We start from the raw sequence: 13598 nt of genomic DNA on the forward strand, positions 1-13598 counted from the left end.
AACAAATAAATTATAATATAATATTATATTAAAATAAATTATTCTAAAACAAAAATAATATTATATAATATAAAAACATTAATTTTACTGAAAATATATATTTTAGATATAGAACGTGACATTAGTATAGGCCAAACCGAGTCTGTACCAAATATTATTCAAATTCAGTCTGAAAATAATATTAAATAAAAATAATAAATCCAAATCTCTCAAAAATGTGTTTTGGATTCAGGTCAAGTTCAGAATTGAATGAAATCGTGTACACACAAAGATCGTATTGTTATTGACGACAAAACAAGACTAGGTACATTGGATTTGGATAATTTTATCATACAAAACTTATTTTTTATAAATATAAAATTGATTTTTTTAATTTATAAATTTTGTCAGTATTTATAAAGTGCATGAATATGTTTGGTAGTTTTTTCCACAAACATGCCATTGCAATTGACGACAAAACAAGACTATGTATTGTTAGAAAATGCTTTTGAAAGACATAAATGAACAAAGTGAGTTGTACATATTAATTGTTGATAGAAAAACAAGGGTGGATGGCTGTTGTGTTGATTCATAAAGCTTAAGTCAAACTTTGAGACACGTCGATGAAGAATTTACTGACCAAAACGTGTAGCACCACGAGCACTACATAGTACATACTATTACTATGTTATTTATTTATTTGTTTAATTTTAAATGAAGTTTTTGTTTCAAAATTGTTGACATTAAATTTCAATTATTAATATATATGGTATCGTAGGATTCATAATTAATGTTCATATTAAATTGTGGCTGAGATTTGGTGTATATAATTGCTATATATGAGCTGCATCGTGTATGCATGGTGAAGTGTGAATAATGTTATATTAATTTCCAGCAGTTAATTTGTGGTCCAAATAGATTTCGCACAAGTAACATGCACAAACCCCTAAACAACAAATCAAGTGTGAGCCTAAGAATGAAGTGAAACATGCATGCATTAGGGGTGTCCATGGCCGGCCCGGCCAGCTTTAAACACTTTAGAGATTAATTTGGTGTAATTTTATTGAGTAAGAGTCTAAAAAATAGACTCGATTATTATTTCGGATTGAATCTGGGTCATGACTCGAATCACTCGACTGGTGACCCGATCATCATATACAATTAATATTTTGTGTTATTAGTTATGAATGATGGCTATTCTGATGTAGAATTTAAGTATTGTAAACCTTAATATTTTGTGTTATTAGTTATTATAAGACTATAAATTAATATTTTATCTTTAAAATGCATAAGATTTTAGACTAATTAATGCATAATATTGTGTTATTTGTATTGATTTAAATATTTAGTATTATTAGACAATATTAGTATTGATTATGATTATACTTTAATTTTAGAGAAGAGTTGGTTCTTGTTATATTTTTCTAAATAAATTTTACCATGTCAAATAATGATTGGAGTATTGGAAATTTGGATATTTTCGCATGCTAGTTTATAAGAAGGTATCAAGGTAATATAATGTTAATAGCCCGATTTTCATCCGGTATAATCGTGATCCGAAAGTGTATAGGTTTCATCAGATCTAAAGTCGGGTTCAGGTCTAATAAATAGATCCGGTATATATTTCGGGTCGGATTGAATCACATCAAACCCGATTTCATCACCTGGGCTATGCACACCTCATAATTAATAAATATTAAATAAGATAATTTTAAATTATTTAAATTAATATTTTATTTTTCTGAAAAATGATATATAGAGGGATAGTGTGAAAGAACGCGGCCGCAAAGACTAAAGTATATGTTTGACGCTCTATTTTAGGATGCTTCTATGAACCACCCGTACAACATGTTAAGTTGTTAACACAATCATTCCCTTAACCTCCTTTAATTTCACGTGTGTATGTAGAAAATGATATAATACATATTAATATTTGTTTGACTATTTGTGTGTGTGTATATATATGTGGCACGGTGCTCTTAGTACCACCCAACTTCAAACACGTACATAATATTTTATGAAACATATACAGAAAAGAAACCAAACTGGGGTATGGAGGACTGTGAGGATTACAAGAATTACTGGGAGACCAACATGTTCCTCCAAACCCAAGAGTTGGACAGGTAAGTCAACTAATACAATCAAATCATACTACCTTATAATAATGTTCTAATGTTATTTAATTTGTTAATTGACACAGCTGGCAATTGGATGAGGCCTTCTCCGGCGGCTACTACGATTCAAGCTCTCCGGACGGCGGAGCTTCATCGGCGGCATCTAATAAGAACATTGTCTCCGAGAGAAATAGGAGGAAGAAGCTCAATGAAAGACTCTTTGCACTTAGGGCAGTGGTTCCCAACATCACCAAGGTATATAAATTCTTCAATAGAAACTTAATTATTTAAATGAATGCTAAATAAGATAATCTTTCAGATCTTTAAATTTCAATGAGTGATTAGTAGTGGTTAATTAATGATGAGATATAACTAAGATGAAGTTATTATTACATAGATGGATAAGGCATCAATCATAAAGGATGCAATTGATTACATAGAGCACTTGCATGAACAAGAGAAAAGGATCCAAGATGAGATAATGGAGCTTGAATCTGAGAAGCTCAAGAATCCAATTATTGCAGCAGCAGGAGACTACGATTTTGAACAGGATCTTCCCGTTCTTCTCAGATCTAAGAAGAAGAGACCCGATAACCTTCTCTTTGATACCTCAGCTTCTTCTTCCTCAAGAAATAACATCAACTATTTTCCTATTGAACTCATTGATGTAAGTATATATTTTCGATAAAAAAAAAATAGTAAGAATTTATTTTTAAAATTAATAAATATTAAATAAAACGAATTTTGATTATTTTGTGTAATTTTTTTTGTTACTAAGTATTTTTGATATAGTAATACATAATTAATAATGATGATGATGAGATTTATATGGATGAATTGGCAGCTGAGGGTAACATACAAGGGAGAGAAGATATTTGTGGTGAGCTTGACATGCAGCAAAAGAACAGATACAATGGTGAAACTGTGTGAGGTCTTTGAATCTTTAAAGCTCAAGATCATCACTGCTAATATTACTTCTTTCTCAGGCACACTCTCCGAGACGCTCTTTGTTGAGGTCAGTTTTCTAATTAAGTAAATCAGATTAATTATTGAATAATGTTACACCACTAACAAACAGATATTATTATTATTTTAATTAGTATTTAGTTAATAATAATTTGTATTTATATTTATAATAATTTTGTACAAAATAAATATATAATTTATTGATATTTATTATAATTTATACACATAAATTAAAATCATTTGTATTTATATTTTTTAAAATTTGTACATATAAATTAATAAAATTTATTTGTTAAAAATAATTTAGTATTTATTTTACTGATCAAATGACTAAAAATTATTAAAAGTTACTAAGTCCAAGAGTTTGTCTTACTTAATTAATTACTTTTCTTTTTTTTTAATTTGGAAGAAAAAATATATATCTCTAGAAAACTGTTAATTAAATTGATGAATCACTTTAATAAAGTGAAAATACAATTAAGGGAATGAGTATGGATTTTATGGTTGAGGAGATCAGGGAGAGGACCCATCCATGATCAATATTATTGCTTTTTCATAATTTTAGGTAAAATTCACTGGGTTCATAAAAGAATTTGAAGTCCAACTTCTATATTAATTTCACAACTTCGTACACACGTTTCCCTGTAACTGTGAGTGGGGCAAAATGCAACTCTTATCAAATATATAAAATTTCCTATATATGGATATATTAAGAATAGATAGAAAATAATAAGAATGTTATAAAACGTGTTTCTCATTTGGAATTTCTGATAGATTTAATTTACCAGTCTCCACGCGGTGCTATTTCTGAATTTTTGAGACACGTTTTTGTATTCATAAAAATAATAGGAACCTTCCACTGCATTTCACTGTCACAATAATTTAAGTGACTTATTTAAATCTTTCTGTGGATTATTTCTTACGAATAATAATATGAGAGCCATTTAAATAAAAACGTTAAAAACATCTTTTTATAAAGATATTTTTTAATAATTAAAATTTAATACATATAATCAATTAAATCGTGTTATTTTTGTCAAAATTATGTTAGACAAATTGATTTGACCGAAAAATAGTGAATCAATTCTTAAACTGATCTAAATTAATATTTATTTTTATAGAAAATGACTACAATACCCTATTATAGAAAATGACTAAAATACTTCTATTATATATATTAATTTTGAGAATTTTAAATTTTAGTCTTTTATTTTTCTATGGTAGGATTAGAATTTAGAATTTTTAAAATTAATATATATATAATAAGAGTATTTTAATCATTCTCTATAATAAGGGTATTGTAATTATTTTTTATAAAAAAATAATATTAATTTAGACCATTTTAAGATTTGATTCACCATTTTTTTTGTTAAATCAATTTGTCTAGTCTAATTTTGACAAAATTAACATAATTTAATTATTATATATGTTAAATTTTAATTACTGAAAAACATCTTTACAAAAAAAACATTTTACACATCTTTATATGAGTAGTGCCTCTATTATTACTACAGGCTAAGTATTAATATCACATCAATTAGCAGTCTTATTCAAACATAATTAAGCCAAAAATTAAAATTAAACAAGGTTCTGTACTACTAATCACTATTCACTAATTGACCAGGCTGATTAGGAACGATAATTAATAGAATCCAATGCTAGGTAGCTAGCTGGAGTAGCATTTATAAAGTTTTAATTTGTGGCCTCATGTTAATTATCTAGAGCATATGAGGCTGAAAATTAACATAATTAATTATTAATTAAGCTAGGCGTTTTTGTTGCTTTGTTTAATTTGTGTGGTTGTGTTTTCTCAGGCAGATGAAGAAGAAAAAGATCATCTGCAGATAAGGATCCAAACAGCCATTGCAGCTCTTAATGATCCCCAAAGCCCAATGAGCATCTGATTTGATGATGAATTAATTAGAGGGTTAATTAAGTTATTATAATCATTTCAGATTAATTGGAGTGGAATAAATACAAGCACTACCTATAACGAGCTATTTCATACACATTAAAGATGACTATCTGGATAAATATTTTTATATATGAAGACTATAATAAAAAATGTTTAGATAAAGGTCGCAAAATTGTTAGTCAATTGTTAGATAATAATTTAATTAAATTTATTAAATTATATAACGATTTTCGATATCAACTTCATATAAAGACAACTGCACGTAAGTTTTATTAGTCATTATATTCATATCTTATCCCTTATATCTACATCTTAGTTATTAATTTATTATATTCACAGGAACATACACATCTTTGTATTACTATTTCTGTATTTTATCCTTTATATTAATCTTCGTGAGTCATGAGGTGTTGGGTGTACTTGATGAACGAAGAAATGTGGGGGTGAATTGTGAATTTTTAGGATATTTCCCACTAATTGTTGTATTTACTATTTAGTGAAGATATGAATAATATGTTTGCTGCTTTTGTTTGTGCTCTTTCACTGTCCAAACTTTGTGAACCCCATTTTGCATACACCTATAATCATGAAATTTGCACTTTGCCATATCCCTTTCACTTTATTTTTTTCTTTTTTCTTTTTTCTCTCTTCCTACCTGAATTAGAGCAGCTTTTTTTTTCTACTTCACATGACATGTATGCTATGTTTGGTTTTGAGCCAACAGACGATTTTTTTTTATTTTTTTACAAAAATATAAGGCAACTATTTCCACGAAGATATCAAAAATCTTCTCTTAATGTCTTTTGTTTAAAAAGTGTGATTTATTTATTTAGTCACGTTCTGAATAAAAATAACACTTTTATAACCTATAAAAGTTAAATTTTACCATTTATTATTTAATAGTCAAAATGAAATATTTTTGTATAAATCCAACAGACGATTTTTTTTTACAAAAATTATAAGACAACTATTTTCAGGAGCATGTCAAAAATCTTCTCGCAATGTCTTTTGTTTAAAAAGTGCGATTTATTTGTTTAGTCATGTTCTATAAAAATCAAATTTTACAATTTTATTACTTAATAATCAAAATAAAATATTTTTGTATTAATACAATTATAAAATTTTTATTAGAATATCCACCGAATTATAATACTGAAACTTCTCCAATATTAAAGTGTATGGCAAAATAGATTTACGAGAAAGAATAATTTTTTAATAAATTAATTAGTATTTTAGGTTCATTATTATTTCTAATTTAAATTTTAGAAATGCTAATAAAATAGAAGTTCATTTTAAACTTACAACTTAAATGACACAAGAGTAACAACATTCATTTATTCTCAGAATACACACAAAATTTTCAAGGCAAAAGAAAATGTCTTCATCATACATGTGAATATTACATACATTGATGAAATTAATTTTATTTAGAGATAAAAAACTAATTTAAAATTTCATGTGATTTTATATTTGAATTTTGATAATCCATCAGATGAAATAATAAAAAGTAAAAAACTCACTTCTTTTTTATTTTTTTTGGTTTTCTACCACAACACACTCACAATACTGAAAAATTCCTATAGATTCAAATTTAAATACAGCATATTAAGAAACATATGGTTTACACCTGAGCTAAGACCTCTCGCATTTTTTTTTTTCACAAGATGAGGATATTACAAACAGCAAGTTTGGACTTATTTTTATGTCCAGAGTGGTTATTCGGGTTTGGGCCTTTCTCCTTACAATAATTTTCCCATGATCCAATATATGGCCCAAATACATATATTTCACTTAAGTTAAAAAAGAAAAGGAAAAGAAGAAGCAAATATAGGGTTTGGATGTTGAAATTGTTCATCTCAAAATCCGTAATTCCTAATTGATAATTGCAAATCCCTAACCCCTAATTCAATCATGGATTCTCTGTTAGCGAGCTACGCTTCTTCAGACGAAGAAGAAGATGAGCAACAACAGCAGAAACTAACCGCAGCTGTTCCCTCCAAAACGACGTCGTCTTCCAGCAGCGCTGTCTCCTCTCTTTTCTCTTCTCTTCCTCAACCCAAATCTTCTTCTTCTTCGCTGTTTCAATCTCTTCCTCAGCCGAATCAACATTCAGTTACCGCAATCCATGACAACGACGACACGTCTGCACCCTCTTCCTCCAAATTCACCGGAAGCTCTTCCCTTTTCACTTCTCTCCCTAAACCTAAATCCCAAATCCAACCACCACAACCACAACCCAAAAAGGTGGTTCAATTCAGGCCTCCAACTATCCCCATCTCTAGACCTTCCGCACCCGACGATGACGATGATGAAGACGAAGAAGAAGAACGAAACCGAAGAAGAAAAATGGCGTCTTCAATTCAAGCTCCATCGGTGAAGTCATTCTTATCCAGCATTCCGGCGCCCCGCAACTCCGCCACCCTAGGCGTCCAATCCAGTTCTGGTTCCGGCCGTAGATCCATCATCGAGACGGAGGCGCCAGCATCTGAACCGGAACCGGAGCCAGAACCAGCTATGCCTTCAAGTTCTGGTGTTTCGGATGGCGGTGTTGTTGTTGATCAAAATTCAGCTGGTTGTGTGAATTATGAGAGTTACAGCGGTTATCAATATGGGAGTGACCAGAATGCAGGGTCAAGTTATTACATGGATGGTGGTGCTAGTTATGGCGGTTATGGTGCTGGTTATGATCAAAGTTCGGGTTTTCAGCCAGAGGATGGGGTTCCTGGAACTGCTGGTTATGGAAATGGTGATGGTGCCTATGCAAATTATGGTGCATATGCTGATTATGGGAATAATTGGAGTAATGGGTCGTCAGCTTCAGTGACTGCAGAGCCGCTGGCATCTGGGCCTGCCGAGAGTGCGGCGATATTTCCGAAGAAGAGAGGAAGGAATGAGATTCCCTCGGAAATCATAGAGGTGAAGCAGGATGAGTTGATCAAGAACCGGCCAAGAGAGGATCAGGTCAAGCTCACTGGGATAGCTTTTGGACCCTCTTATCAGGTACTACTCTTTGCCTGCTTGTGCATCTTTTGTAGTAAATTCCCTTAGATTTGTTCGGAACTTTGGATCGAAATTCATGGTATAAAGCTGTTATCTTTTGTGATGGTATGGTACTTCATATATAGGACATGTTAATGTTAAGAGTTTTGATTGAGTTGAAAATGTTGAATTTCATATATATGACATAGCTATTCTATGTAATAGTTTGTTTGTCTCATCAAACCCTGGTGCATGTGGAAATGCGGATATCATGGTCACTTGTCAGTTTAAATCTCTGGCACTCGAAAATGGATGATTAGAGACAGAAGAGAGTAGTCAATAGCTCAATATAGGGCTGGTCTTTTGGTTTACAATCAGGGAATATAGAACAAAAACTTACTTGAGAAAACTCTGAACTTCCTTGTGATAAGTAAAAGCCATGAATTATAGGGCTCTCCTAGAAAACAAATTTAATGGGGATGATGATGGACAATGTTTTAAATTATAGATATAGTGGCTGGTGTTTTACTGTTTCCAGATTCAAATATTACTCGACTCCAATGGAAACTCCGTTGTATTGGTACCATGCTAATTTGTATGTATTAATTGTTCTGTTGCAGCCTGTATCAACGAAAGGGAAGCCGTCAAAGCTGCATAAGAGGAAGCATCAAATTGGTTCCTTGTATTTTGATATGAAACAAAATGAAATGAAGCTCGCAGAGCGGCGCGCAAAGGGTATGCTTACCAAAGCTGAAACACAAGCAAAATATGGATGGTGATATGAGGGAGGATTTTCTTGCAATTTCTTGAACTTCCGTTGAAACATGGATTACAAAAGGGAAGTTCCCATGTATGACTGCGGCCCTTGTATTTCACCGTTCTTCCAAGATATTTGTATGTTTGCTGTGTTCTCTTTGCAAATTTAAAGCGATGATATGTGTATGCGCTGAAATATGCAATTTGCTGTATTTTGAGATTGATCGCATTCCTCTTTCTTCTTTATCTAGCCTGAGATCAAATGGAAGCTTGTGTGAATTCTCTTCTACATGAGTAGTGGCTTCTGGGTCGAATCCAAAAGTCTGTCCATGGATTTTCGACGAAGCGAAGGTGGTGTTGGGGTTAAGATTGGATTGAGAATTAAGGTTTAAGCTTAGAAGTAATTAAGTGATTTAGCTTGTCATGTGTGTTTTTCTCCTAGTTCTACACTAACAGTGTACTCAAGTAGACTCCAACTTTCATTTCAATGTAAAGCATGAATTCTAAAATATCAGAATGAATGGCATAAAAAGGACAACTGTATTGTTTAACAATCCTACACAATTTATATATCAAGTTTATTGGTTAACTACAATCATGCATACAACAGATTTTTCACGGTCGATAGAATGATCATTAGCCGGATTTTGTCCCTGTCCAAGCCCACAACTAGTCTGATCTAGAAGGTTGAGCCATTGAACCCAAAGAATGAGCGCTGCACAGAGAAAAAACAAATAAAATTAGATCAAGTATGTATGTGCTTAAAATAAGTTACAAAGAAAAGCTGTAACTATGCCGTTTATTTCATGGAAAGGCATCTCTTTTTCATAGGCATTACCATTGTTGACCAACAAGCATGATTAGTGTTATACTTATATATCTACCTTAGCAAATTCTAAGTCCAGAATTGGAAAACAAAAGAAAACGTTACGTAGCACCTTATACGAGTAAGGATTAAGAGGAAAAAAGAGGCCACATATGCTGTATGATATTGCAAGCTATTACTACTGCTAAACAATTTTGCGAATTCAATATTGAACTAAATTACATGCATTATAACGGAAAAAAATACCATCATAAATGGAAGGATATATAATAAGATGTGCTGCCAGATTAAAACAGTTTTACACGAAATATCAAATAATGATAAGTCAGTAAAACTATCTATCATTTTACATTGACAGCGTACATGATAGTTTAAAAAGAATAGATGTGATTGGACAACGGTGTAAAATTAAGAAGGGAACTTATGAAATATCGACATGGGGTATAAGAATAAAGCGAATACTTGCAAATATGAATTAAGAAAGCAGGAATAGACCTGAACATCATAGAACTTGATATAGAATCGGGAACTATCAATGAAAAGCTTAGTTTTCAGGATGTCAGCAATGGTGGAACTTAGTTTGCCATTAACAGAAGGATCAAGGCCACCAATGGAGATGAGTTCACCATAAGCAGCTGGCTCCTCAGAGCCAGCAAACGCAATAGGGACACTCCCATTCAACAGTATCATCACATACTGCAAAAGAAAGAACCCAGAGGGATTCAGAGTAATTTCATCGAACAAGAGGTGTGCAATGCAGAAACAAGAAAAAGAGAAGAGGTGTTCTTAACGGATTCGGGTTTTCCGATTATCTTAGCAACAGCTTTGGTGGCGTCTCTGAGAATGTCGGAAGCAACGACGGTGTCGACGGGGATGTTGGTGAACAAGTTCAGCGTCGGCATTGCTGCTGCAACCTCCAAACACCGCTGGGTCAAAGATTAGGTTAAGGATAAGCTCTATCTCTCTTCACAAAACAAGCCTATAGTACTATTACTATTTACTACTATATTGGCACATCTTAATAATAATAATAATAATAATTAGGGAAGTTCTATGATATGCGTAGAGTTAGACATCCAGAGGTATGGATCCAACGTGGACGGGACGCAGTTACGACACGTGCACGCAAGTCCTGTGTCATTAGAGCAGGTGAGTTGATAGAAAGGCTGAAAGCAACAGGTGGGGAACAGGCCTCGTGTTTCGTTCCATAGAGTGTTAACAATTTAATAAAATTGATTAAATATGTGGTGTGATTAAGCTTTATTGGATGATGGGCTGAATAAAATGTTAAAAAAATTGTTGATCCGCTAGTTGGATTTTGAAAGCCCATGACAATTAATTGCTCACGAAAATTGTTATAATGTGAACAAAACAATCAATTATCGGTCCACTTTTAAGAATTTTTAATGTTAGGAGTCAGTAGGAGTCTCTCTTGATAGTTGGAGAAATTTAAAATGATTTTTGGATGAAATCATAAATATATGTTTTTTGTAAATAATACTTATAATTTGTGACATCTTTTTTTGCATTTTCCATTTCTATTGGATTGGAAATGTTTCTATTTTCAGACATTTTTTAAGTATATTAATATTTTTTTAAAATATGAATATTTTTTATTATTCATATCATTTTCACTGCTAATGAGTTAAGCAATAAATAATAAAAAATATTATTTTAAAAAATTATTTTTTAATTAAGTTTAAAAATATTTGTTTTTTTCTTCTTCTATGCGTTTTTTTATTGAACTAAGTTAATTATTAAAATAATTTGGTCATACAATAGCATTGCCGTAAAAGATTCTTTATTAATGTTGTTTGCAAAGGAAAAACATTTAAGAACGGGGCCATCTAGTGTACAGATGTGCCTATACAGATTTTTGTCCTTTTGTGGCTAAAAAAGCGTGTCATTAAAAATGTTGCTTAAAGAGAAAGTGTTACCCTTAATTGTTAACTTGGCTCTGATACCAATTTTTTAATTTTTTAAAAATGTAATTTCTTTTTCAAAATTATTAACTCTTCATATTTTGCTTCGAATAAGTTTATAATTTGTATAAATTTGGTTGGTGGTACTTTATAATTTGTAATTTCATAATCAAAAGTATTGAGCATTACTAATTCTGATTATAGTTTTTCAATCTTGTTTTAGTTTATAATATTGATTATTGTATATAAAATCTTTTATCTGTTTGTCTTTTTCTTTAATATAATTTTTCAAATCCTCCAAAACTTCTTTTATTTCTACACTTTCTGTTGTTTCTAAATATCTTTTTAATTTTTCAACTTCATTCTCCATTTTTTCTTTCAACAGCTTTAATTCTTTTAAGTCATAATATGGTGTTCCAGGCATTTATAAATTTTTTAAGTTTAGCTCCAACTTGTTTATATTTGTTCTTATTTCTATCCTTTTTATTATAAGGTCATTAATTTCGAACTGAAGATTATTTAATTCCCTTTTGTATTCCTTTATTTTACTTTTTAATTTTTTCGCCCTTTTTCTTTTTATTTTGTTTTCTGGTCTTTCAATCTTTGTATACTTCATTATTTATCTTAGAATTTCTGCAAATTCTATCATCGATTCTCTTTCAAAGAGTTCTTGTTTCTTGTCTTGATAGGTTACATATATTTTCTCTTTATTTATTGTCATAGCTTAGTGTTTAGGGTTTCATTTAATTTTTCGACCTTTTTTGTTAATTCTTTTATTTCAAAATTTTCTTCTTTAATTTTTAACTTAGATAAACTTAAAGGGCTATTAATTTTGGATTCTCTTATTTGAAAATTCGATGAAACTAATTTTCCGGATGGTTCTTTTAGTAAAAGAACAGGGTTTTCAATAGCTTTATATTTTGGTATTTATGTCTTTACAATTTTCTGAAATAATTCATCGACATAAATTCTTTCTCTGTTTTTAAATATTATACTATGATGACTATTTGTTAAAGCATAATTTATTGCATATGTAATTGAAAATGGTTCATCGTCTTGTTCCATTAGATTCTTTCTGTGAAATTTATAAGCCAAACTTATAGATCTTCCAAAATTTTCAGTTGATAAAGGTATAGCATATCCAAGATGGGCATTGAATTTAACATTTACGTTTGCCAAGTTTCCATGAACAATTCTAATTATTTTATCAATTGGGTCATCAGTAATTCTTTTGTCACAGATTGCTAAGCTTATTGGTGAATTAATTCCTTTCATATATGTAGATTTGATTAAGACTTGTATAGTACTAATATGAATCCATCCAATTTTAGATCTTTTTTGTTGATCCTTAATTTTCTCAATCTGTTTACTCAATTCTTCAGCATTTATCAAGGCTATTTCAAGTTCTCCATTAGCAGATTTTATCTTTATAGGGGCTTCAAGTTGAATTTTTCCGTAGTATATTATATTTTTTCTATTAAAAACTTCTTTTAAAAGATTTTGTTTATTAAAATTTTCATTTGATTTAAGGTTTAATTCTGTTTTTAGAACAGCCTATTTTTCATTATCTAATAAAGCAGATAATCTATAATAATCAGATTCTTCCGTCAATTCTAAACTTTCTAAATAATTCATAAATAAGAGATTAGGATAAAGGCGTACCTTTCTGGAGAAAAACTTCCTTTATTTAGAATATTTTACATAAGATGTTTTTATCTCCAGAGGGGAGATTGTAGATACTAACTCCAGAGGGGAGTTTAGAATTGGTTTTTTCTAAGGGAATTCTTCTTCAAACTATAGAATCACCTCGGCCGCTTCCTCCTTGCTCTCCTAGCATATGAGTACTCTTAGCCTTCTGCTTTCTATTGTTTGATGCCTTCTACAATTGCCTAAGCAAGCTATTTATAATGGTTGGGTCTGATGGACAATTCCCATCCTTACCCTTCTTATGACGTCATTGCTTACGTCATTGTTTATTATCTTGCACCAGCTACATTGTTGGTGCTCTATGACCTAAGCGCTTACGTCACTATGCAATAATGTTGAGAGATGCTTCAAATGTGCTATCCTCCTCTTTCATCATGTGACCTTCAGATGCGTTGTCTTCTTCCTTTATCATGTGGGTTGATTCCGTTTCATTA

At 30.9% G+C, this 13598-nt stretch overlaps 3 protein-coding genes across 3 annotated transcripts; 2 read left to right on the plus strand and 1 right to left on the minus strand.

Moving 5' to 3' along the window:
- The first annotated feature begins 1955 nt into the window (after positions 1–1955).
- On the plus strand, positions 1956–5512 carry LOC107496381 (transcription factor bHLH35). The gene is made up of 5 exons (XM_016117634.3): positions 1956–2102; positions 2180–2348; positions 2491–2760; positions 2938–3108; positions 4874–5512. The coding sequence occupies exons 1-5, from the start codon at positions 2032–2034 to the stop codon at positions 4961–4963; spliced, it is 771 nt and encodes a 256-aa protein (XP_015973120.1). The 5' UTR covers positions 1956–2031; the 3' UTR covers positions 4964–5512.
- Positions 5513–6784: 1272 nt separating this feature from the next.
- Positions 6785–8921, plus strand: LOC107496374 (uncharacterized). Its single transcript, XM_016117624.3, has 2 exons — positions 6785–7974; positions 8574–8921. The coding sequence occupies exons 1-2, from the start codon at positions 6886–6888 to the stop codon at positions 8730–8732; spliced, it is 1248 nt and encodes a 415-aa protein (XP_015973110.1). The 5' UTR covers positions 6785–6885; the 3' UTR covers positions 8733–8921.
- Positions 8922–9230: 309 nt separating this feature from the next.
- LOC107496390 (uncharacterized) lies at positions 9231–10531 on the minus strand. Its single transcript, XM_016117643.3, has 3 exons — positions 10327–10531; positions 10031–10231; positions 9231–9424 (listed from the first exon to the last, which is right to left on the minus strand). The coding sequence occupies exons 1-3, from the start codon at positions 10435–10437 to the stop codon at positions 9389–9391; spliced, it is 348 nt and encodes a 115-aa protein (XP_015973129.1). The 5' UTR covers positions 10438–10531; the 3' UTR covers positions 9231–9388.
- Positions 10532–13598: the final 3067 nt, after the last annotated feature.

This window comes from Arachis duranensis, chromosome 1 (assembly GCF_000817695.3).
Source record: "Arachis duranensis cultivar V14167 chromosome 1, aradu.V14167.gnm2.J7QH, whole genome shotgun sequence".
Classification (NCBI taxonomy): Eukaryota; Viridiplantae; Streptophyta; class Magnoliopsida; order Fabales; family Fabaceae; genus Arachis; species Arachis duranensis.